We start from the raw sequence: 26,643 nt of genomic DNA, 5'->3' as shown, positions 1-26,643 counted from the left end.
TATTTAATTATATTTTATCTAATAGATTGACTTAGGATTATTTGAAAGATTTATAAGTAATTAAATATTATTTATTTATTTGAATAATAAATTAATTCAAAATAAAATAGAGAGTTACACATATAAATAAATAGATAATATATATATATATATTTAAAAAAAACAAAATAAATCATATAATTTAGATGTAAGATTTTTGAACAATCTATAAACATAAAATTATTAATAAAAATGATGAAACACTCGTTCAAGAATTTTGTTGATTTTTATTCCAAAATCGAATTCATTTAAGTTCCCAATTGATAAGGGTTATGTATAGCAAGTTGAATGTATTAATAGATTAGTGTCGAAAAAATCTCTATCAAATATTCCGAACGATAATTAAAATTATCCTTAGTCAATGATAGATAAAAACGGTGAAAAATGTCTACCAGATTATAATGGAATATTTATATATATTACCAAAATAGTGAGAAACTCATACAAAATATTAGAGGGTCTCCATATAAAATAATTAATTCAATAACTCTTTATTGATAAAATTAAAAAATAACTCCAAATTCGATAATTTTATATTAATTGCTGCTAAGAAATGGCTCGGACTCGAAAAATAGTCACCAACACAATCGGAGGTAGGAGTGCTCATCGACTTGGTTCATATTCTTCGATTATTTTCTGAGTAATGATATAGGAAGTGACTCCCCACATGTCTGCCAGTGTGAAAAAAAATGAATTTCCAAAAATTGAAGTACGCCATTAAGCCTCTTCATATTCTTCCTATTACCCTAAAACCCACAAAACCCACAAAATGATCTTGTGCCTATCATTTGGAGATTCAAACCTAGTCATCGCGTGCCTATCGTCTAAAGATTCAAACCCTAGCCCCCTTCTCGTCGCATGTGATTTCCGTTTTTAATCTTTATTCGGCGTTCTACATCAAGTTTCATTCTTCAATCTCGAAATTGTAAGAAATGTTCATTTTTCTAAACTACTTGAGTATAGTTGTGTGTTTAACTTGTGTCTTTCTATGATGTTTAGGATTTAGATAAACAAATGGTGATCTTTGATGCATAGAAAAATACCAAAGCGAAGAAGAGTAATTAACGATGAAGTAAGGAAGAGTTAGAACGAAACAAGAGTAGTCATAACGAAGTAAGGAAGAGTCAGAACGAAGCGAAGGAAACTAAGAAGAGGAAGTTCTCTAACAGCGCTAAAAGGTAACAATGATTAAAATGTTTTAGACAGTGGAATGTGTTGGTGCGGAAAATATTATAACTAAGAAAATAGGATTTTATTGATAGAATTCTTTAAGTAGCTACAGCTCACTTAATTTTGAGATATGAAAACTAATGAGAAACTCTTAATTTAAAAGATAAAATAGAACAATATAGAACTCAAAGTAAATGCAATTCATGACATTAAATAATGCATCTCTTGAGCTTCATCTTCCTCTCACGATCGATCTTCAACTCTTGAGATTCATCATCACATTTAATGTTTTCCAAGATTATTAATTATTTATTATTTTTAACACCCCCTCTTAATTAGTAATCTTGAGTTTCTTCTTGAATTTGTCGAACTTGTCAATCGTGACGGCTTTGGTCATGATATCTGCTGGCTGATCCTCTGTCTTGATAAACTTCATGGAAATTACTTCTTGAGTAACCAAATCTCGAATAAAATGATGTCGTAGTTCAATATGTTTGGACCGAGCATGAAAAACAGGATTCTTTGTCATTGCAATAGCTGACATATTGTCACAATGAATAATTGTCGGCTCACATTGCTCAAACTTCATATCCTTTAAAATTCTTTGAAGCCAAACAGCTTCACAAGCTGCATCGGTACATGCTATATATTCTGCTTCGGCTGATGACAATGCCACAGATTTCTGCTTTCTTGAACTCCATGATATTACATTTGATCCAAGACAAAAGATATAACCGGAGGTACTTTTTCGATCATCAATCGAGCCTGCCCAATCACTATCTGTATAACCAACCAGCTTACATTCACTTTCCTTTTTGAATTCAATGCCTTGAGTTTTTGTGCCTTTAAGATATCTAAGGATTCTTTTTGCGGCTGCAAAATGAATTTGACTTGGCTCATTCAAAAATCTAGAAAGCAAGCTTACCGAATGTGTGATATCTGGTCTCGTGTTGAGATAGATTAATGAACCAATCAACTTTCTATAACTAGTTGAGTCAGCTTTCTCACCGTCGTCGTTAACTTGAAATTTTTCATTCAACGCCATAGGAGTGGAGAGGGGCTTGCATTGACTCATATTGAATTTCTTGAGCAAATCTTCAATATATTTTTCTTGAGATAGAAAGATTCTTCCTGGACTTTGCTTAACTTGTATACCAAGAAAATATTTCATGAGTCCCAAGTCTGTCATCTCAAATTCTTTCATCATTTGATTCTTGAAGTCTTCCACCATAGCTTTGTTTGTTCCAAAATATATGAGATCATCTACATATAAACATACAATCAAGAAATCTTTGTCAACAGTCTTCACATAGAGAGATGATTCACTTGTACTTCGATTAAAGCCTTTCTTGATGAAATAGCTATTGATTTTGCTGTTCCACGCTCGGGGTGCCTGCTTTAACCCATACAATGCCTTTTTTAGTCGATAAACTTTCTTCTCTTCTTCTTTGATCTCAAAACCTTCGGGCTGCTCAACATACACCTCTTCTTGAATTTCTCCATTTAGAAAAACTGATTTTACATCAAGTTGAAATATATTTACTTCCAACTGAGCTGCAATGGCTACACAAGTACGGATTGTCTCCATTCTTGCAACAGGAGCATAAGTTTCTGAGAAGTCAACTCCCGGTTGTTGAGAATAACCCTTTGCGACAAGTCGAGCTTTATGTTTTTGAATCAAACCATCCTCACTGTACTTTACTTTGTAGACCCATTTTAAACCAATAGTTTTCTTTCCATCTGGCAAGTCCACGAGTTCCCATGTTGAATTTTTCTCAATTGTAGATAACTCGTCCTTCATTGCTTTTTGCCAATATTCCTTTTGAGAAGCTTCTTGGAATGACTGTGGCTCACAAGAAAATAATCCAAACTCAATTTCATCATAAATGTCTTGAACCATTCGGGTCTTTCTTGGAGGACTATCTGAATCAGGTTCTGAGTCTTGTGCAGAAGGTTGAGATGAGCTAGTTTGGGATGTACTAGCTTGGGATGCAATTGGATCAGTAAATGGTTGTGATCTCAAGTCTTCAACTTCTTTCCCCTTCCAATTCCAAGTAGCTTTTTCATCGAAAACAACATCTCGAGATACAATAATTTTGTTGTTCAATGGATTCATCAATCGATATCCCTTGGATTCATCACTGTAGCCAATGAACACAAGTTTTTGGCCTTTCTCTTCAAACTTCTCCCGACTTTGAGATGGGATTAGAGCATAAGCAATACTCCCAAATATTTTTAAATGATCAATGACGGGCTTTTTATCATACCAAGCTTCAAATGGAGTCTTATTTCTGACCGCTTTGGTTGGTGATCGATTGAGAATATATATAGCTGTGTGAACAGCTTCAGCCCAATATAGATTTGGAATTCCCTTTCCTTTCAGCATGCTTCTCGCCATCTCTACAATCGTACGGTTTTTTCGTTCAGCTACGCCGTTTTGTTGTGGAGATCTACTGACGGTTAATTGTCTTTTGATACCATTTTCTTTGCAATATTCTGTAAAGGAATTTGAGAGATATTCTCCTCCACGATCAGTTCTCAAGCACTTCATTATATGACCACTTTCCTTTTCAGCTAGAGACTTGAATCGTAAGAAAATAGAAAATGCTTCGGACTTTTGATTAAGAAAATAAATCCACATCATTCTTGTATAGTCATCAATAAAGAGAATGAAATACCTCTTATCTCCAGGAGTAGGAGTTTGCATCGGGCCACATATATCAGAATGGACAAGTTCAAGTGGTGTTTTTGCTCGCCATGTAGTTTTGGGAAATGGGAGCTTGTGCATCTTTCCATAAATACAACCTTCACATATATCATTCATCACTTGAATAGAAGGAAGTCCAACCACCATATTTTTCTCTTTTAGCAGCTGAAGTCCCCGTTGATTTAGATGACCATATCGAAGATGCCAAAGCTTAGACAAATCTTCATTTTCAACTTTTAATGCACAATCATTTTTCAATGGAAACGTGAGAGAAAAAGTCTTATCTTTCATTTCGACAGTTGCCACAACCACATTCTTCTTTTTGTCAAATATTTTGCATCTTCCATCATCAAAATATACCGAGAAGTCCTTCTTAATAAGTTGTCCAATACTAAGAAGATTATATGAAATATTAGGGACATAAAGAACATCCGTGATAAGCTTTTTATTACCTCCCGAAGTTGGAACAGCAATGGTTCCTTTTCCTTTCGCATCTTGATAAGAACCATCTCCAAGAACAACGGTTGAAGTAATGTCTGAGTTGAGCTCCACAAACATATCTTTATTACTGGTCATATGGTTGCTAGCACCGCTATCAAGATACCATCGACTGTTTGACTTCTCTTCACCATTCAGAGAAACAAACATAACGTCATAATCTTCTTTCACAAATTTTGCATCATCTTCTTTCTTCTCCTGATTTTGAAATCGACAATCCCTTTGAGAATGATTAGGGATTTTGCATCTTTTGCATTTGAAATAACAATCTTTTGACTCATGATTTGTTTTCTTGCAAATGATACAGAAATAAGAATCACCAGATTGTTGTGGTGCTTTGCCTTTCCAACCGAATGCCTTTTCATTTTTCTTACCAAATTTGTTGTGATGACTTCTTGAAAACGCTTCTGGTACTTGCTTGGATTTGAAGGCTTGATCAGTTGATGGAGTACAAGAACGATTAATTCTTTGCTCATGTGCTAGAAGAGATCCAGTCAACTCATATATTGTCATTTTGGACAAATCTTTTGATTCTTCAATCGCAGCAGCAACATGATCAAACTTTTGAGGAAGGCTTCGAAGAACCTTTTCAACAACCTTTTTGTCTTTGATTTCATCTCCGCTGCTTTTTATTTGATTGACAATAGTAGAAACACGAGAAGAAAAATCTTGTACCTTTTCTCGATCTTCCATCTTTAGATTGTCAAAATCTTTCCATAGGGCTTGGAGTTTTAATGCGATCGTCTTCTCCGTACCTTGAAATTCCTGTTTCAATATCACCCAAGCATCTTGAGCCTTTTTTACTCCAAAAATACGAGGGAATATGGTTTTCCCAACTCCTTGTTGAATATAGCGCAAAGCTAATGCATCTCGTTTTTTGAGATCCTTTTCAAATTTCGCATATCCTTCGTCGTCTTCATCGGGCACATCGAGTTCTTCTTCATCTATCATATCCCAAAGACCTAGGGATATGAAAAATGTTTCCATTTGGCTGCTCCAGAATTCATAGAATTCGCCTTCAAAGATAGGAACTTGACTTGGAGAGTATGAGAATAGAGTAGATGCCATTTCAAGATTGAAACGTAACCTTGCTCTGATACCAAATTTGTTGGTGCGGAATATATTATAACTAAGAAAATAGGATTTTATTGATAGAATTCTTTAAGTAGCTACAGCTCACTTAATTTTGAGATATGAAAACTAATGAGAAACTCTTAATTTAAAAGATAAAATAGAACAATCTAGAACTCAAAGTAAATGCAATTCATGACATTAAATAATGCATCTCTTGAGCTTCATCTTCCTCTCACGATCGATCTTCAACTCTTGAGATTCATCATCACATTTAATGTTTTCCAAGATTATTAATTATTTATTATTTTTAACAATGAAATATTAAAAATGTTAGACAATGACTGTTAGAAATGTTATACGGAAAATGTTAGAACACATTATAGTTCAATTTATAACACATTGCTTTTTAGTTTAAAACATACTACAGTTCAATTTAAAACATATTACAATTCAGTTTAAATAAGATTATAGTTCAGTTTATAAGACATTACAGTTCAGGTAATTGTTGGGTATTGGTTGACCCAACATTGTGGCCCAATCTCTAGTAACCCGCTTATTGGACTTGACCTAATAATATAAATAGATACTACTCTCTTGGTGGGAGGGAGATGTCAAATTCCTTTGTGGTGTTTGGATGCTAGTGAGAGGGTTGCCTCCTTTGTGTGAGATAGTGGTGCAACGGAATCGATAAACAAGAGGACTGAGCCAAACTTCAATCGCATTCACACCCAACAGTGGTATCAGAGCTAGGGTTTAGGGTTTGTAATTGGAGTTTGAGATTGGGTTGGAGGATATAAGTTATCTTCACCAATAAGCGTAAATTTGTCATTGTTTCTTCTTTAATCTTCTTCTTTTATTCTCTGCTTTTGCTACTACTGGAGGAAGAAGAAAGTCGATGCCGCCTCTAGAGAAGAAGTCGTTGTTATCTTGTTCAACCGTTGTCGGTGTCGCGTTTGTCGCGACCGTTGAGAATCAAAGCCGTTGTTGTGCCGCTACTGTGCCTTTACCGTGCCGCTGCCGTGCGCTACCGTGCCGCTGCCGTGCCGCTACCGTGTCGTTGTCGTGCCACTGCCGTGCCGCTGTCGTGCCGCTGCTGAGAAGACGAAGCAGCAAATCCCCGAGCGGGGTGGGTAAGTCGAAACTTTCTTTAAGTTTTGCAAGGTATCATAGCTTGAACCCTCCTATTAAATTCTGCCAATTGATTGTTGATTGTTTTTAATTTGTTTGATAGCATGTCTGGTGTTAATCAATATGGTATGGTTCCGTTTGACGGAAAAAATGATTTTAGGGAAGTCATGCATGTGAGGGGTAGATCTCAGGGTAGGTCTAGTGCCCAAAAGTGTTATAATTGTCATGAGTCTGGTCATTTTATCAAGGACTGTCCTAAGCATAAGAGAAATAAGCATGTTGAAAATATTAATGTGGCTGTTTGTGAGGGCAATATGAGTGATATTTTTATGATTAATAATCTATTTGAGTATGATAGCTTAAACTCTATGTTATCTGATTCTTTGTGCAAATCAGATTGGCTAGTTGACTCTGATTGTACTTTTCATGTGACTCCATTTAGAGATTTGTTTCCAACTATAAAGAGATTGAACATGGTTTTGTGTCTATAGAAAATTCGAAAAATTGCAAAGTGTTAGGAATAGGTGATGTATGCCTAAGGTTCTCTTGTGGCTCTGTGTTTACTTTGAAGAATGTGAGCCATGTTCCTGATTTGCGTTATAATTTGTTGTCTTATGCATCTCTTGAGAATGATGGTTTGGAGGGAAAGTGGGGGAAAAGTGTTATAAAATTTTTACGTGGGTCTCTTGTTATCTTTACTGCTAAAAAGATGAACAATCTGTATGTGTGTCATGCTGAGACTGCTTGTGACTCTGTGAACTCTGTGATTGGTGATAAATCTGTTCTTTGGCATAATAGATTAGGTCACATGAGTAATAAAGGTCTAGAAATTTTGCATAAAGGTGGTCACTTTGGTAGTGATAAATTGTCCCCCATCCCTTTCTGTGAATCATGTGTGCTAGGAAAACAGCATAAGGTGAGTTTTCCCATCTCCTCTTACCCAAATGTGTCTAAGTGTACTGATATCCTTGAATATTTACATACTGATGTGTGTGGTCCTTCTAGTGTTGTTACACATGGAGGGAACTAATATTTTCTGTCCATCATTGATGATTATTCTAGGAAAGTTTGGGTGTTACTTTTAAAACATAAGTCTGATGTTTTTGAAAAGTTTAAAGAGTGGAAGATTTTGATTGAGAATCAAACAGGTAAGAGAATCAAAACTCTTAGAACAGATAATGGTCTTGAATTCTGTAATAAACAGATGAATGATTTATGTGTTACCTGGGGTATTAAAAGACATAGGTCTGTACCGTACACACCACAGCAGAATGGTGTTGCTGAGAGGATGAACAGAACACTTCTAGAGAGGGTGAGAGCTATGTTAGCGTCATCTGGTTTGTCTAAGAAGTTTCGGGGGATGCTTTGCATACTGCTGCTTATTTAATAAATAGGTCCCCTAGTGTTCCCTTAGGAGGGAAATGTCCTAAATCTGTGTTTTCAGGTAAATCTCTTGATTTGAGCAACTTGAAAGTTTTTGGTTGTGTTGGCTATGTGCATCAGAAGGTTGACAAGTTGGAGCCTAGGTCCAAGAAATGTGTGTTCTTAGGCTAACCTGAAGGGGTAAAAGGTTATAGGCTTTGGGATAGGAGTGAACCTGGGCTTAGGATTGTGATAAGTAGAGATGTTGTCTTTAATGAGAATGATTTTCCTTGCTTGTCTATGTCCCCCACTCCTGTTAATGATGATCCTAATAAGGTGGAGCATGTGCCTGTAGTTTTTGATCAACCTGTTGAACATGATGTGAATGCTCCAAATGAGGTGGAGCATGATAATGTGCATGATATTGATGATTTGTATGATTCAAATGTTTTGTCTGATTCAAATGATTTGTCTGATGATTTGCATGACTATCAACTTGCTAGGGATAGAAGTAGAAGAACTGTTATAATGCCTTCTAGATTTAGGGATGATAATTTGAATGATTGCAATATGTCTGAATTTGCTTTTAACATGTTTGAATCCCTAGACTATAATGAGCCTAACTCTTACAAAGAAGTTTTGAGGTCTAAGTTTTCTACTGAATTGATTGTTGCTATGAATAATGAGATGAATTCCCTAAGAATCAATTATACTCAAAAGTTAGATTCAAGGCTAAGGTGAAACAAGAGTCTAAAAAAGTTATATTCAAGGCTAGGTTAGTAGCCAAGGGATTTACTCAAAAGGAGGGAATAGATTATGCTGAAATTTTCGCTCCTGTTGTCAAATTCACTACTGTTAGAATTATGCTTGCTTTAGTTGCTCACTTTGATTGGGAATTGAAGCAAATGGATGTTACTACTGCTTTCTTACATGGTGAACTTGATAAGAATATTTATATGCATCAACCTGAGGGGTTTGTTGACCCCCAGTTGCCTGATCATGTTTGTTTGTTAAAAAAAGCCTTGTATGGTTTAAAACAATCTCCTAGGCAATGGAATATCAAGTTTGATAAGTGGATGCAATCTTTGATGTTTAAAAGAAGTTCTTCTGATCATTGCCTTTACTTCAAGAATATAGACTCTGCCTGTATTTCTTTTATTGTATGTGGATGACATGTTGATTGTTAGCCCATGTCTGAAGTCTGTTATGCATGTGCAAAAATCGCTTTGTGAAAATTTTGACTTGAAAGACTTAGGTGATGCTAAGAAGATTTTGGGCATGAATATCATTAAAGATAGAACAAAATTTTCTCTTGTGTTGAATCAAAGTGCATATGTTGCTAAAATTTTGAGTAAATTTTCTATGTCTGATACTAAATCTGTGAATGTGCCTCTTGCTTCCCACTTTGTGTTAAGTAAAGATCAGTCTCCTAAGACTGAAACTGAAATAACTGAAATGAAGAATGTGCCTTATTCCAATACAATACGGTATGTTATGTGATCTCATGGTTAGTACTGGGCCTGATATTGCATATACATTTAGTTGCTTGAGTAGATTTATGTCTAACCCTGGTATTCCTCATTGGATAGCTTTGAAATGGCTTTTGAGATATCTAAAAATCACTGTTGATGTTGGCTTGACTTTCTCTAAGTGTTCTGTAGGTACAAAGTTGGTTGGTTATGTAGATTCCAATTATGCTAATGATAGGGATAATAGAAAGTCTACTACTTCCTATGTGTTTATTTTGTGTGGCTCTTGCATAAGTTGGAAATTTCAACTTCAACCCATTGTTGCTTTATCTACTACAGAATCTGAGTATGTAGCTGCCACTAAAGCCTTTAAGGAAGCAATTTGGCTTAGGGCTGTTTTGTTTGAAATTGGTTTTCTTGACAAAAATGTGGTTGTGTTTTCTGATAGTCAATTTGCTATTCAACTATGTAAAAATCCTGTTTTTCATGATAGAACTAAACATATTGATGTCAGGTTTCATTACATTCGGGATATTGTTGAAAAGGGCATTGTTAAGTTAGAGAAAATTCCTTCAGAATTTAATCCTACTGATATGGGTACTAAGTGTCTACCTGCTGAAAAATTTATTTCGTGTCAACGGATTTTAAATTTTGACTTAGGGAAAACTCTTTGAGGTTCGTCTTTTATGGGAATGGCATGCTTTGTGATCTTGCCTTCAATCTTTGTGATTTTCCCATTCTTTGTGCTCTTGCGTTTGATCTTTGTGATTTTCGCATGCTTTGTGCTCTTGCATTTGATCTTTGTGATTTTCGCATGCTTTGTGCTCTTGCGTTAGATCTTTGTGCTCTTGCGTTAGATCTTTGTGCTCTTGCGTTTGATCTTTGTGATTTTCGCATTCTTTGTGCTCTTGCATTTGATCTTTATGATTTTCGCATTCTTTGTGCTCTTGTGTTAGATCTTTGTGATTTTCCCATGCTTTGTGCTCTTGCGTCTGATCTTTGTGATTTCTGCATGCTTTGTGCCTTTGCCCCTAGTCTTTGTGATACGATTTTACCTTGGGTATTCTCTTTGTTGCCTCGGTGGTAATAAATTGGCGATGATGTGTCTTGCGATTCCGTGATTATGTTTTGCATTGTTTTGGGCCAAAGGTGGAGATTGTTGGGTATTGGTTGGCCCAACATTGTGGCCCAATCTCTAGTAACCCGCTTATTGGACTTGACCTAATAATATAAATAGAGACTACTCTCTTGGTGGGAGGGAGAGGTCAAATTCCTTTATGGTGTTTGGATGCTAGTGAGAGGGTTGCCTCCTTTGTGTGAGATAGTAGTGCAACAGAATCGATAAACAAGAGGACTGAGTCATACTTCAATCGCATTCACACCCAACAATAATGATATTACAGTTCAGGTGAAATGATATTACATTTTAGTTTAAATAACATTAAAGTTTCAGTTTTAAAAATATTACAATTCAGTTGAAAACACATTGCATTTTAGTTTTAAAAAACGTTACAGTTCAGTTTTTAAAATATTACAGTTCAGTTTAAAACATTGCCTTACGAGACTTGGAACAAGAGGAAGTCTAACGTACACTATTTGAGGACTTTCGGCTGCGTATCACATGTGAAGAATCTCGGTCCGGACATTCACAAGCTCTCGGATCGCTCGTCGTCGGGGGTACTAGTGGGCTACGAAGAGGACCTATCGGGTGTATGATCTAGTAGGGAAGCGGTTATACCTGACTAAAGTCGTTGTTTTTGAGGAACATCGTGTCTGGAATTGGGAGATAGCTAATAGCACATATATGGAAACAACATCAACTATATTCACTGTGGCCTATCCTACAGAGACCAGTGTTTCGACGCCTGAACCTAGTGCACGGGAACTAGAGACACAAATGTATGTTTCTAGTCCGAGGCAAAACTAGTGGGTCACACCGCCAACACATGATGATGCACGTAACACCGACTTAGAGCTTTGACGTTACCAACGGGTTGAAGACAATTACAATTCTACTAATGAGGTCGTTAATGTCGAAGTAAGTGAACTTTTTTTCTTGGCTGCTGAGGAGCCTAAAAGCGTGGACGAGACACTTGCCAACGTGTCTTAGAAGGATTCTATAGAGAAAGAGATGAAACTCAATTTTTTAGAACAAGACGTGGGAGATTGTGTCACTTCCAACTGGTCATCAATCCATTGGGCTCAAATGGGTGTTCAAAGTTAAAAAGGACCCCGATGACAACATCGTGAAGCACAAGGCGAGACTCATCGTAAAAGAATATGTGCAGCACCAAGGGTGGATTTCAAGGAAATTTTTGCTCTAGTAGAAAGAATGGAAAAATACGTCTGTTACTTGCACTCGCTGTATAAAGAAAGTGGCAAGTACACCACATGTGCTTGAAGTCAGCATTCTTGAATGGTGATCTCGCAGAGGAGGTCTGTGTAGAACAACCACCTGGGTTCATCGATTTCAAGAAGGAACATAAAGTTCTTAAGTTGCGTAAGGCATTATACGGGCTTCGACAAGTACCACGAGCATGGTACTCAAAATTGGACGCCTCCTTTACTTCACTTAGTTTCACAAAAAACCCGCTCGAGCATGTCGTCTATAGAAGGGGCGATGCTCAATCTTTCTTGTTGGTGAGTTTTATGTGGATGACTTGATTTTTACGGGCATAAGTGTATAAGACATCATCATCAAGTTTAAGACACATATATAGGAAATGTTTAAAATGAGTGACCTCGGTCTTCTAAGTTACTATTTGGGGATCAAAGTACGTCAAGACGACGGTGAAATTAAATTGTGTTAAAAGACATATGTTGCAAAGATTTTGGAGAAAACTAGCATGTGTGACTATAAATTATGTCACTGTCCAATGGAGCATCGACTCCGTCTCAACAAGAATTATGGGAGTAAGGTTGTGGATGCAATAAGGTATGGAGTGTAACCGGTAGTCTTTGCTACCTAGTAAACACGCGGTCTGAGATTGCTCACGATGTGGGAATAGTTAGTCGATACATGGAGGCACCAAGTTCTCAATATTGGGCTGCAATCAAGTAGATACTTCGATATGTATGAGATATGCGGGGTTATGGGTGTTGTTATAAGTCGGGAGGAGGTGAAGCTATATTAGTAGGCTACATCAATAGTGATCACGCTGACGATGTTGACGACCGCAAAAGCACCTCCGAAATAGTTTTCATTATCGGAAGCAACATTTTGACTTGAACTTTGCATAATCATAAGATTGTTTCTTTATCTAGTTGATATCCTAACAAAAGCATTAGGGAGAAACAAGTTCATCGAGATGCGTTTGAAACTCGGTGTCAAGAAAGTTAAAGCGGTTTAATGAGATTAAGTGGTGATTTGTTGGATAATCTCGTTAAGCCCAATAAATTAGACCCTAAATAATATCAATTAATTAATTTTATCTTAGAAAATATGCTAAATCATATTTTGGGAATATGCTAAGAACATTCCCTTATTTTACTTTATTTGATTAGATTAAATTTTATTCTGTTATTTATTTTCTTTTTAATTCAATATTGTAAGTATAAATAGGTTATGTCTAGAGCTTAATAAAACATAATCAAAAGTTTTTCTCTTTACACTATACTTATTTTCTTCTAATAACAAGATCTTTTATAGAGTCAATGTATCTAAGAGGAAGTTTTCTTCACCCCCACTTTTTCATTCCCTCTTCTTCCATTCGTGAAAGGTAACAATTGTCATCTTCTAAAAACTTGATTGTAATATTCTCAAAACTAGATTCTCATCTTTTTTCTTTTACATAGTTAAGGTGTCTAAAAGGAAGCTTTCTTTACCCCGCTTCTTCCATTCCTACTTCTTCCATTCGTGCAAGGAAATCACTTATTTTAAACATTCGAACTTTTCCAAATGTCCTTTACAAACTCGTTCTACAGCTCTCGGACGTTCAGAAAGAGGTTGTCAAAGCCATTATTTTTGGCTCCCTCTTGTCCTTGTGTATCTCAAAATTCCCTTTCGAACTATGCTATCACCTCTTGAGTAAGTTCGATTCTAGAAGGAGTGCTATAATCCTGAGTAATATGGAGATACTAAAAATCAATAAAGAAGACATCCAGTGTGTACTAAACCTCCCCAGAGGTAACGTCAATATAATAGAGTCTAAAGGACAGTAATTTGATGGAGTCGAGTACCTCCAAATGCTGAGGGTTTGGAGGAGAAGATGGATGAGAAATGATATTGGAGGGGCTCCTACAACTCTATCAATGTTAGAGAGAATAATAGAAAGCACATATGTCGATAACGACTTCAAACGTGACTTTGTTATATATGTCGGCTCCATCTTTATGTGGACAACACAAAATGCACAATGCTTTAAACTGAACTGTAATGCATTTTAAACTAAAATGCAAATTATTTTAAACTAAACTGTAATGTGTTTTAAACTGAACTATAATGTTATTTAAACTAAACTGTAATATTTTTAAAACTTAACTGTAATGTTATTTAAACTGAACTATAATGTCTTATAAATTGAAATGTAAAGTCTTATAAACTGAAATGTAATATTTTATAAACTGAAATGTAATATCTTATAAATTGAAATATAATGTCTTATAAACTAAATTGTAACGTTTTTATGACTGAACTATAATGAATTGTCCTGTTTTCAACACTGCAGGTTCAAAATTCTTATATCATTAATAGATATTTATAGAATAAAGGACCTGAATGGTACTAGTTCACACTAAACGAGGGCTTGTTGAAAGTGTTAAAAAATGGTAGACAAACAAAGCCTCATATTACCACGGACCACTCAAATTTTTATTTGTAATTGATTTATTTATGCACATATCATAACATTGTTCCTTAGTTGACAATTAATATTTTTTTAGTTATGTTACATGGATAGGATATCATATTATACCATGAAACATAAATACAAGAGATAATTTCTCATATTGTCATGTTGGGATGACAAGATGGTATATGAGAGACGGCATATGAAAGAGAGATTGAAAAGGTTCGGCTTAGGGAGAGTGGTTGATAGGATTCCACCCTCAACTCTAGAGATTACACTCCAACTATGGAGAATGAGGTTCAGCCCAAGTCTTTAAATTCGAGAGGGACTAATAGGATTCAATCTGATTCCTCAAATTCGAGTAGTGTCGGTATTGCATGGAAGAGAATGATAGATGCAATATTGCAGTTGTTAAGGGAGGTATGAGAGGTGACAAATGCATTGCAAAACTTAATGAAGAACTCAATCATGTACAAGACACGCAACATTACTCCATTTTTTTAATTGTGTGTCCATCTCTTCATCGGCACATTCTTACGGAGTGACATGTTGAAAACAATTTTTCTAGAGAGGCTTCATACAGAAACTGATGACAGTGTTGACGATCATGGTGACATTTTGGAGCCTCAACCATCCATACTAATTGAGGACCAACAAACTCCTCCAATCGAGCCCCATGGAACTACTCTTTCAATTCATGAGCCCGAAGAAGATCTAACAATGCATGAGCCTCTTTATGTGTAAATTCCTGATCATCTTGTCAAACCAGCTTTGGCAAAAAAGAGAACTCCCCGTCCAAGGAGAAAATAACCCACATTACCGTTGAGGTTGAGATCTCCATATATTACAGAAATGCTAGAAGATAAAACTAATGTCAATAATATTGTCACTCAAGAGAATTATTTGAATGAGACCCTATACTCAAACAACTACACGAGCATAACATAGAGGATGTTGCATGCAATGCAACAAGACAAGTGGCTAGAAGACAATATCATTAATGCATGGGAATGGAATTGATCATGAATGAACAAAATCCCTCTTCTAACATATGTTGGATCTTCTTCTCAACCTTACATAATGTAAATTATACTCCCTCTTACAACATAATATCATATATTTGTTGCACCTATGGTTTCTAACACATTTTTTATGATCCATAATTTATCTTCCAGTGTGAACTATATATAATGATGTACTAATCAATGAAGTGAAGTCATTCGGTATTACGCTTCAAAATCTTGATTAAATAGATCTTGTAAGTGTTTTTATAAAAACTGAATTCCACGTGCATAAAATTAAATTGTCATTTATTTCTATGTAGATTTTTTGCCTCTTTGTGTAAATAATCATTTTTACTTAGTCGTTTATAACAGAAACAAACACAAAATCGAAATTATTAACAATAGGAAACTCCCAGGGAGTATTACATCTAATGACACATGTGACCAAGTTTTTTACACTTCATGGAGTATCCCATAACTGATTTGCTCTCCACCTACAAATTGAAGGTGTTATCGATTCCATGACAAGATAATATAAATTATAACAATTGTGGAGTGTATCTCATATGGCATATTGGAGACCTATATGGGAAAAGACAGTAATTGGGAGTGTGGCATCACCTTCAAAAATTCGGAAAAAAAAACTTAATTGGTTAAGGAGGTATTACATTTTCCGACTAATTCACTCAAAAACCAACAATCTCAGAAGTCATATTGCTTAATGTAACTCTTTGTTAATTAAACTTGAATGCCATCACATTATATACATATATGTAATGTTATGTTTATGAACCTGAACTATTATGTTTATGAACCTAAACTATTATTTTATTAACCTGAAATGTTATATCTTATAATTTGCATTGTAATGTCTTATAACTAAAATGTAATGTCATTTAAATTGAACTGTAATGTTATATAAACTGAATTATAACGTTTTCTAAAACTGAACTATAATATTATTTAAACTAAAATGTAATCTATTTATAAACTGAGCTATAATATTTTTAAAACTAAACAGTAATATTATATAAAATGAAATGTAAAGTCTTATAAACTGAAATATAAAGTCTTATAAACTTAATTGTAATGACTGATAAACTAAAATGTAATGTCAGTTAAACTGAACTGTAATGTCAGTTAAACTGAACTGTAATGTCTTATAAACTGAATTGTAATGTCTTATAAACTGAATTTTAATGTCATTTAAACTGAATTGTAATGTCTTATAAATTGAATTGTAATATTATATAAACTGATATGTAATGTCTTATAAACTGAATTGTAACATTTTTTAAACTGAATTATAATGTGTTTTAAACTGAAATGCAATGTGTTTATAAACTGAACTTTAACGTTTTTTGAAATTGAACTATATTGTGTTTTAAATTGAAATGTAAAGTCTTATAAACTGAATTGTAATTTCTTATAAACTAAGTTTTAATAAACAGAACTGTAATGTCTTATAAACTAAATTGTAATGTTTTATAAACTAAACTGTAATGTCTTATAAACTTAGTTATAATGTCTTATAAACTAAACTGTAATGTCTTATAAACTGAAATATAATTTTTTATAAACTGAATTGCAATGTCTTATAAACTAAAATGTAGTATTTATAACAGTTTACAAATATTAAAATATATTATAATATATAACATGTTAATATAATTACTATCTTCGTTGAATTTTGTCCCCACAATTATTATCTTCAGAAAATAATTGAGAAGACAAAAGTGATGTGAAGGAAAGTTGAGTTGAGACTGGATCATTTTATTGTTGTTGTGTTGATATTGAATAATACACTATTGCGGTTGCTAACAACGATTTTTCCTAATAAAAAAACAATGGAATTTTCCTGGAATATAGTATTTATAACACTTTACAAATATCCAAATATAATCACAATGCCGAAACTAACCTTATTTCGACACCTTGCAGTCGATTTGTTCATAACCTTTTCAATGACAGATTGTTTTCGTTTTATTGGTGGTCGACCTCGAGCCCTTACTCTCACGTAGTGACGTTTCTGAGATTTTTTAGGCCTTAGACGAAAGCACGAAATTGGGGCCCTACGCATAAACTTCACTTGTGTTTCACCGTTGATCTTCAATAACCTTCCAATATCTACAAAGATGCAACATAAATTATCAACGAAAGTGACTTCTTCTTGCATTTTTAGATGCAAAATCATTGATAATTGTATCGTAATCAATATATTCCAAAAAATCTTTTTCAATACATAAAATAGCAAGTCCATTCAATCTATCTTGAGACATCGAAGATCTTAGATAATTTTTCAATAATTTTAACTTAGAAAAAATTTTCCCGTCTAGGACCCTTTTCAACCAATAAATCTCTTGTTTTATTATCAAGATTATCCCAATTTATAGGATCATATATATCTATTAGGGGTTTATCCACGAGAGAGATAGAATGGTTGTTCGTTTGACTATCGTTTTCGGGAATGATATTTATTTCCTCCACATTCTCATCTACATTAACTATATTAATTTCTTCAGCATTTATCGCTTCAGTGGAGTCTAAATTTTTAGAAGTTTTTATTCTTTTAACAAACTTGTCAAGCGCACCACTTTGAGATTTAATAAATTGTTCTTCTAATTCTTTTCTTTTTCGTTTTTCATATCCAGATAAATATTTTTTCGGCGCCATCAAACAAGTAAACTATTTTCAAAGATCTTTACGGCTTAACCACACAAATACACAATCTCAAAACAAAGTATAAAAATAAATAACAATCAAACCCTGATGTTGAATTTTCACTTTTAATGGTTAAACCTTACATCAAGGCTCAACCCAGCGAAACAAAGTCACCGTCGAAATTATTTTGTTGTCGGTTTCGTTGTGAGTTTCGTTGTCGGTTTCGTTGTCGATGTAGGATACAGAGACTGAGAGAGACAGACAGTGAGACAGACAGTAGGGTTTTCAATTTTTTGTTCTGATAGTGTTAGTTTATTTCTCTATTTGGGCTATAGAGCCATGGGCCAAAAAATCTAACATAATAAAAAAATTAAAGAATAAGAAACTAAAAATCCTTACTAATACCTAGCATATATAAAAAAAATGGGCCCCTTTTTGGTCCTAGGCCCTAGGTCGTGGCCTAGGCTGCCTACCCCTCCGGGCTGGGCCTGCTCTCACGGGAAAGTGGATCAATTGTGTTGGTGCATAAGATATTGGTGCATAAATTGTTGGTGTAGGATTTGTCAGTGTAGAATTTGATGTTGTCGAATATGCAATAAATTTTTCTTTCATGTTTTCACCACTTCAGCCAAAATAGAAGTAATATAATCAGATTTTGTTGCAAGCTGTTGGAGCTCTTGCATCATTGGGGTTATATAGTTATTACAATTTCTTTCACTATCACACATATCAGGATCATAAATTTTAATGATACTTTAATAACCTCTTTTCAAATCTTTGCGTCAGCGGTCCAAGATATAATTCTCTAACACCTTATTCACTTTCATTCTTCTCAAAACTGTCAAAATGTGCCTACATAAAATCCCTCCAAACTCAAATATTTGACATTGACAGTTTACAAAAGTCTCCACTATGGTGAAGTGTACCTTGATTGAAATATCTCTCAAATGTTCTCCATCAGTTCTCAAAATAGTCTCCACTACTCCAAATATAGTAGTTGTCACATTGTCTTCAACTATGGAGGTGTCACAAAACATCAACTATTTCACTTCATTTTGGAACAACTTAAAATTTTCGTTACTATATACACTTTGAAATTTCTTTCTAAGGCATATCCACTAATATTAGAATGGTGGAATTAAAAGACTAAAACTCTAGTTTATTTTCCTTGTCTATGTTCTTCTTCAACGCCTTGTCATATTGCTCAACAAACAGCTTTAGGGATATTTTCGAATGAACAAAGTCATAAAAAAATATATTTTCACTTCTTTGCGATATTGACATACCTACCACATGAAGTGGGATTTAAAATACATAGGAATCTATTTAGATCATTCTACGTGCAAGGAGTTCAGCCAATAATTGTCTTCCAACTGAAACTCATCTATCATTTTCATCTAATTCTCTTCACACTGATCAATTGTGATTGAGTTATAAATAATGTTCTTCAATGTCCTTTTTATACTTTTATACTGAGCGTGAGTACCCAATTTTGCAAGGAGTTTCTTCATGATATTCCAAAGATAATAACGATGATTGGTATTCAGAAATATTTTTTCAATAGCAATGATCATTGATCGACATTGGTTAGAGATTATTGTCTTTGGAGCACGTTTGTGCATACATATCAACTAGACTTTAAAAAGTCAAATAAATGACTCTAAATCCTCACTAGATAGTAAGCCACGTCCTAGAAAAATAGATTGTTCATGATGATTAACCGCGATAAAAAGAGCAAAATGAATATCTTAACGGTTTGTCAAATATAGTGTGTCAAAGGTGATGAAATCCGAGAAGTACTCATAAACAGCCCTACATCTTCCATCAGCCCAACACACATTTCTTATCCGAGATTCCTCGTCTAGATCATAAACATAAAAAAATTAAACATCTATTTTGCATTCGGTAGAAATAATAACAAAGCGTTTCGGCATCACTATTTCCTAACCACAAGTCCATAACCTCATAGCTTCTGAAATATAGTTTCTACAACTTCCCTTATCAAAAGTCAGATTATCACATCCTCCATCTTTAACTACAAATGATTGAATAGTTTTTACCAAAGTTATTTCAGCTTCATCATTTAATTACAATCTTCTCTTCGCAATTAGAATTATAACCTTGTGAGTGAGATCTAAGATGTCTCGATTTTCCTAGGCTCAAAATATGGTTATGCTCATTGCAGAAACTAGTAATCTAAATTGTACCTTCATTCCTAACCACAAGGTTTATCTTAACCTTACAATTCATCTTGGTGGAAGGTCTAACTTGTAAAATATTTTTCCCTTTTGAAATAAATACACCACTTTTGGCACATGCAATGGAGAATCATTTTTTCTTGTCATCTTGACCATATCTTGCTCCTAACTTACAAATGTTGAAACGCTTTGTTTGGGCATAATATTTATAATACTCACGAAGCTCATTTACGGAATGAAAAGTCATTCCAATAGTGGGGATTTGAACATCGGGATGGGATGATGATGGTTGATACATGAAGCTTAAGAATAAAAGATAAAATTTAAATATCCTTATAGTTCAATTTAAATAACATTACAATTCAGTTTATAAGACATTATAGTTCAGTTTATAAGACATTATATTTCAGTTTAAAACACATTACAGTTCAGTTTTAAATAAAGTTAAAGTTCAGTTTAAAATATATTACCGTTTTAAAAAACGTTAAAATTCAGTTTAAATAACATTATATTTTAATTTAAAATAAATTACAGTTCAGTTTAAAACACGTTAAAGTTCAATTTAAATAATATTATAGTTCAATTTATAAGACATTATAATTTAATTTTTAAGACATTACAATTAAGTTTAAATGAAATTACATTTCAGTTTATCAGACATTACATTTTAATTTAAATAAAATTACGATTTAGTTTATAAGAATAAGACATACAATTCAGTTTTAAAAATATTACATTTTAGTTGAAAATACATTAAGTTCAATTTTAAAAATGTTACAGTTCAGTTTTAATAATATTACATTTTAGTTCAAAACACTTTATAGTTAATTTTTAAAAAATGTTACAGTTCAGTTTAAAAAAACCTTTATATTTCAGCTACAGTTTACTTTAAAACACATTATAGTTTAATTTTAAAAATGTTATAGTTTAGTTTTAAAAATATTACAGTTTAAAACACTTTACAGTTCAATTTTAAAAATATTATAATTCAGTTTACAAGACATTACAGTTCAGTTTATAAGATATTACAGTTCAGTTTAAAACACATTACAGCTCAATTTATAAGATTTTATAATTCAGCTTATATAACATTACAATTTAGTTTAAAATACATTACAGTTCAATTTACAAGACATTACATTTTAGTTTAAATAACATTACAGATAGTTTATAAGAATAAAACATTACAGTTCAGTTTTAAAAATATTACATTTAAGTTTCTGACAACTTGTTAACGTGTATTCAGTATTTGAATTTCCTTTATTACTTGTCTGATGATTCGCCTTTACAAAATTGTTCAAGAACCCGGTGTTTGAGGAAGGGTAGTATTCTTCGCGATCGTCTTCTTTGATTTGAGTTTTTCATAAAGAGAGAAATCTAGAACTCAATGATGTGAGCTGTTTTCGATAAGAGAATGTTATGATTTGATCATAATCAAGACAATTTGATCAAAGTTGAAAAAGAGCACACGCTTATTTTTTTCCACCATGGCTTATATTTTCCACGCTGGCAAACACATGGGGGAGTCGATCCCTGTATCATCACTCTTTTTTTTAGCCAATTCAAAACCGAATCGAATTCTAATTTTATTTGAATTCAATTTTTTCAATATATTCTATATAATTATTTAATTATATGTAATAAATTATATAACTAAAATAAAATAATAAATGAATTCGGTTTTCGGTTAGGTTTTCGAGTTGAACCTAATTCGAAAATTAAATCGAAAATCGTATTTAACTTCTAATTTGTTTAAAATTTGATTAAAAACCGAAAATGAAATTTGAATTCAGTTTATTCAAATCTAGTGAATTCGAATTAGGTCAAATTAGGTCAAATATTCGATTTGACTAAATATTGAACTCCTAATTGGATGATAGGAGGATATGAAGCATAAATGATCCACCATTGACGAAAAATATTATTCAGATTATACATATGAGACGAGAAAACGAAAAATTCCAACTAAATAAAATGTCAAACAAAAACTAAACTTAAATTTGACTAGTGGAATAAAATTTTAGATTTATTATCTTCCTTAGATATTGTTTAATTAAGTTATTAAAGCATAAAACAGATTATGCATATTAAGTGAAATATATTTTAAAATAATTGTATTTATTTTAATTGATCGATCAAGTTTATTTATTTCGTAGTGAGCGTTGGAAAACATTCAAAATTCGGCTCCAATTTCGTTCGACCGCACTTTCCCTCCTTCAATTGGAACTATATCTCAGCGAGATAGAACGGCGTTGGGCGATGATCCTAGGGTTTTGAGATAGAGAGAGTAAGAGATCCTCAATGTCGATAGCTGAAGCTTCCTCTCGTCTCGATTCACAGAATACCCATGTCGGAGGTACTTTTATTGTTAGATCTAGTTGGCAATTTTTAATCATTTCTGAAAATCTACGAATTCGACGTCAATTTGTCACCAGTTTTTCTTTTTCTTGTTTATTCAAATTTCAATTTTCATTTTCTCCTGTAGAATATGATTAGGGTAAACCTGGCCTGGCCGTTAAATTCCTTTGTTGTGACATTCAATGCTTTTGAACTTTATCAAGTTGGATGTTACGATCGATACATTTGATTTGCTTATCTTAGACGTTACAAGAATGTCATCTAAACTGTGTATTTGCAACAGCCAAAAGTAAAATTGAGAAAGAAGACAATGGAAATGCCCAAAGGAGAATACTTGGTGACATAAGCAACTTAGTGCAGAAACCCAATCAATTACCTGGGAATGGGAAAATGCAACAGACTTCAAATAGTACAAAAGACTACATTAATCAACTCGAAAAGGTTACCCTCTTTTCTGGTTTTGTCGAGTTTCTTGCTTACCTGCTGCTGATTTTGTGCTCACATGCTTTCTAATTTACTTGTGATTCAGGAAAATATGGCCTTACAGAAACTTATTGCTGAGAAGTATCCTTGTTTTAGTAGACTGGTTTGTTCAGATAAGTTAATGTCCATTTTTTCAGCTCTGTAACATTAGTCTGTTATTTGTTGGGCAAGGATAGATACCATTTTCATTTTAAACTGAGATTTCTCGAAGTACATAAAGACAAAGTGCAAACATATTTTCTTTGGTAGTTTCTCCTTGACTTGCTTGACAGTAAACTTGTTGAAAGGATGGGGCTTGAGAAACAGGCGCTGAGAATTAATATGCAGAACATGCAGCTGCAGAAATTGCAGATGCAGAACATGCAGCTGGCTCAGTCAAACAGCCAAATGTTAAAGGTTATTTCCGATCCTATTTAATTTTTTCTTTTAGAAAACAATGAAAATTGATTAGGACCAGTCATTGCAAATGTCGCATCGGCTATGACAGAAATGTGATAAAATAAGTACAAGTCATAACATGTGTACTCACGAGTTCAAAAGATAAAAAAAAAACGGGGAAAAAGAAGCAGAACTTGGCTTCATCCCTGAAAATAAAAAACTCAAAACATCCAAGAGTGAAGGATGGTCCATCAATTTTAAATCTCTCTTGATTCCAGAAGAGATTCGTTGCTGCTCTCTTTCCAGTTTTGATCTCTCTAGTATTTTGTATCACGTTTCTTGCTCCCAAGTGAAATGCTATTGGTCTTTTCACAATTTTAAATCATTTTAACTTCAATTAATATTTGAAAATTAACTTATATTTACATTGGTGTGTTTCCCTTACATTGCAGGAGCTTAATTTGGTTAAAGATAGGGTAAGTACTAGGTTCTTACATGCCTAAATTTCTGGATATGATTCATTTAAATCTTGTACCAATGAATCCACAATTATTGACAAGTAGTGCATGTCGGTTTTCAGCTAAAAATAATACAGCATGAGCTTGGATGTAAAAATGGCATAATTGCAGCCCAAAAACTGGAACTGAAGGTTTGTCTTGTTGACTCTTTTTCTTTGGTTTTTGAAATTGATTTATTGCAAAGAATGAGCATTAGGGAATTTGATGGTCAGATAACTGCAACCAAATTATGTGCTGTCTTGCTACAAATGTTTAATTTTAGTTTCCTTGGATGATATTTTCCCTTTTACTTGTCAAACCCTCGGAGTTATCAGACTTCTAATCTGATGTTGCAAATTTTCTTTTCCAGCCAAAGGACAATACAATGGCATGTCAAATAGTTGTAAATGAGGTAAAACGCAGAAAAATGTCTTTGAAAAGATTATTCTTTCATATCATATGAAGATTCTGTCAGATGCATCTAATTTGTTGGCTTATTTCTTTCAGATGGTGGGTGGTACTAGTACAGATAAGATTGTACATGAATCATCCGAAGCAAATAGAGTTGAAATTCAACCCAGTAATATGAACAGGAAGTTGAGATCAAAAAGTAAGTGTTGTTATCTTTCTTATTTGTTTAATACTCATAACCTCCTTTGGAAACGACGCTTTTTTTTAATCTGTTTCTGTCCAGATACAGAACCATAATTAAATTTTGAATATGCTTCTTTCTAAATTTAGTCTCCTAACGCTTTTGTATCTGGATCTGGATACATATTCAAAAAGTGTTCCCAAATGGGGATACAAGTTAGTTCGTCTCTTAAACTATTATTAATTTTCTTTTGTAGGTGTAGACTCTTCTGCTGCACAGAAAGATGATCTGAAGGAGAAACCTAAAAGCAAAAGGTTTTTTAAGTTTACGCCTCTATAATTTTGTCAAATAGTTACCTTTTTGTTTTGTTATATGGACCAGAATAGGACAAAAATGTTGTTTTCATGTTTGTAGGGTTTGTTTGAGGCGGCAATCTGTCAGACTCAAACATGAAGATACGGAAGACCTATTTGAGATTCATGATGCCAAATTCCCCATTTGTTCCCTGTCAGACGATGAACCATCTGATAAGAAGGAACAGGTTTCTCAAGAATGCAGCAACTTTGCCACTGGTGATGATAATACAAGAGAGTCTAGACGATCATCTTTAGGAAGACCCTTGCGCTCAGCTGCCAATAAAATCATGTCGTATAAGGAAATCCCTCTCAACACTAAGATGCGAAGATGAAGTGAACTATGATTTATGAGCCATTTTTATTTCTTTTGGTGATAAGAAGGAAACCAAACCAAATGATTCAGTAACAGGAAACTTTGTGAATGTGCAATTTTCTATTACTAACTAAGTAGTATGATTTTTCTCTCTTCTCTCTCGTGTGGAATTCTTGTGAAAATACTCTGTAAACTGGAGTTTTCTTGGGAAAAGTGTGTTGTTGATTACCCAGAAAATGTCTCCAAGAAAGAGATCTAATTTCACTTCCCTTTCTGATAATCTCAATAATGTTTTCCCAATCTTGTTGATTTCCCAGTCTATGAACTGAGCAACCATCACTTACTTGCAATTTGATTCGATCTGGACACCATTCCATGACTCTTTAAACGGTATGTCTCGATATTCAACTCCTTTGATTAATGAAGTCTCTTCTGAGTCTCTAATAATGAAGCCAGACACTGTCTTTTGTGATTCTTCAGGCGTCCACATTAATATCCAAGCTTACAAGGGGAGGAGGCCCCCATTCTCTCTGCCAGGTTCTATCTTGGTTGCGATAATTTTCACTATGGTTATTAAGTTAATGGAAAAAGTATCCCTACCTTCCTTGGATGATTTGTTTCCAGATAAAACAACATATATGTGCAAACAGAAGCCAGCCTAATTGGAAACTGGTATTTTGTTATAATATATGGCACAATCACAATTCCATTACATTGTCAAAAGTTAAAATTGAAAGCGATTTTTTTTACGTTTGTATAAGATTGTTTTTTCGATTATGATCTAGATAGAACATGATTTTTTACTCTAGTTGATACCAAAACGATTTATTTGATGATGTTCCAAATTATTGTGTGATTTTTGCCTTTGGTATTAGATTATTTTGGATGTTGGTCTAGAAAACTTTCTTGTTTATCATGATTTCTGGTTAATAAACATATGCATATTATTCTGAATGTAAAATGTGATAACAAATGGGCAATGTCATTGTGATCCATCATGTAGTCAAGGATTTCACTATAAGACATGTTCAATGTCTCAGCTTCTCTATTACTTTCATTTTACCCAAATTCTCCATAGTTGGCAGAAAATTTCCACATGGCATCCTAAGAAAGCTTCTAACTTTGGGCTCATAAAGAGTTTTTTAGATTGATTTCCACATATTTGGATTTAATTTGTTAGAAGGGTTTCATTTGGGTTTTCTATATTCATCGAGTTTGTTGTTTGGTTTGATGATTCGTCAAGATAGTAACCATTTCTAATTTCTAGTTTCTTATTGAGATCTCTTGTCGATTCCCAATTAGATGACTTTTTTTTTGTAGGGGTCTCTTCCAAATTTGAGACTTTTCCAAATCCATGAGGAATCTTTGTGAGTCTTTGTTTGTTCTTAAAATCGATGCCTTTAAGGACTCTAAGCCAAATAGCATTTGGTTCTTTAATAGCAACACTTTTTTGCAACTAAAAAATATTGAGCAACAATGTTTACAAAGGATAAAGGGATTGCAACTGTATTAGGATGAATCTCGTAACAAATCTTTTTTCTTCATGTGAGATTTTTTAACAATTGATTG

At 33.6% G+C, this 26,643-nt stretch overlaps 1 protein-coding gene across 2 annotated transcripts; it reads left to right on the top strand.

Annotated features, from left to right (window-relative positions):
- Positions 1–22,277: 22,277 nt before the first annotated feature.
- Positions 22,278–25,950, top strand: LOC124919876 (SHUGOSHIN 2). Of its 2 annotated transcripts, none has more exons than XM_047460240.1 (11): positions 22,278–22,453; positions 22,739–22,896; positions 22,985–23,019; positions 23,211–23,334; positions 23,769–23,792; positions 23,897–23,965; positions 24,184–24,225; positions 24,324–24,423; positions 24,662–24,719; positions 24,820–25,464; positions 25,555–25,950. In XM_047460240.1, exons 1-10 carry the CDS (start codon positions 22,399–22,401, stop codon positions 25,091–25,093), a joined length of 939 nt encoding a protein of 312 aa, XP_047316196.1. In that variant the 5' UTR covers positions 22,278–22,398; the 3' UTR covers positions 25,094–25,464; positions 25,555–25,950. The 2 variants fall into 2 exon arrangements, with proteins under 2 accessions (XP_047316196.1, XP_047316195.1); XM_047460239.1 differs by having other exon boundaries at positions 24,321–24,423.
- The last annotated feature ends 693 nt before the right edge of the window (positions 25,951–26,643 follow it).

This window comes from Impatiens glandulifera, chromosome 1 (genome assembly GCF_907164915.1).
Source record: "Impatiens glandulifera chromosome 1, dImpGla2.1, whole genome shotgun sequence".
Taxonomy (NCBI): domain Eukaryota; kingdom Viridiplantae; phylum Streptophyta; class Magnoliopsida; order Ericales; family Balsaminaceae; genus Impatiens; species Impatiens glandulifera.
Note: the sequence above shows the minus strand (reverse complement) of the source record. Positions and strands in the feature narration are given on the sequence as shown.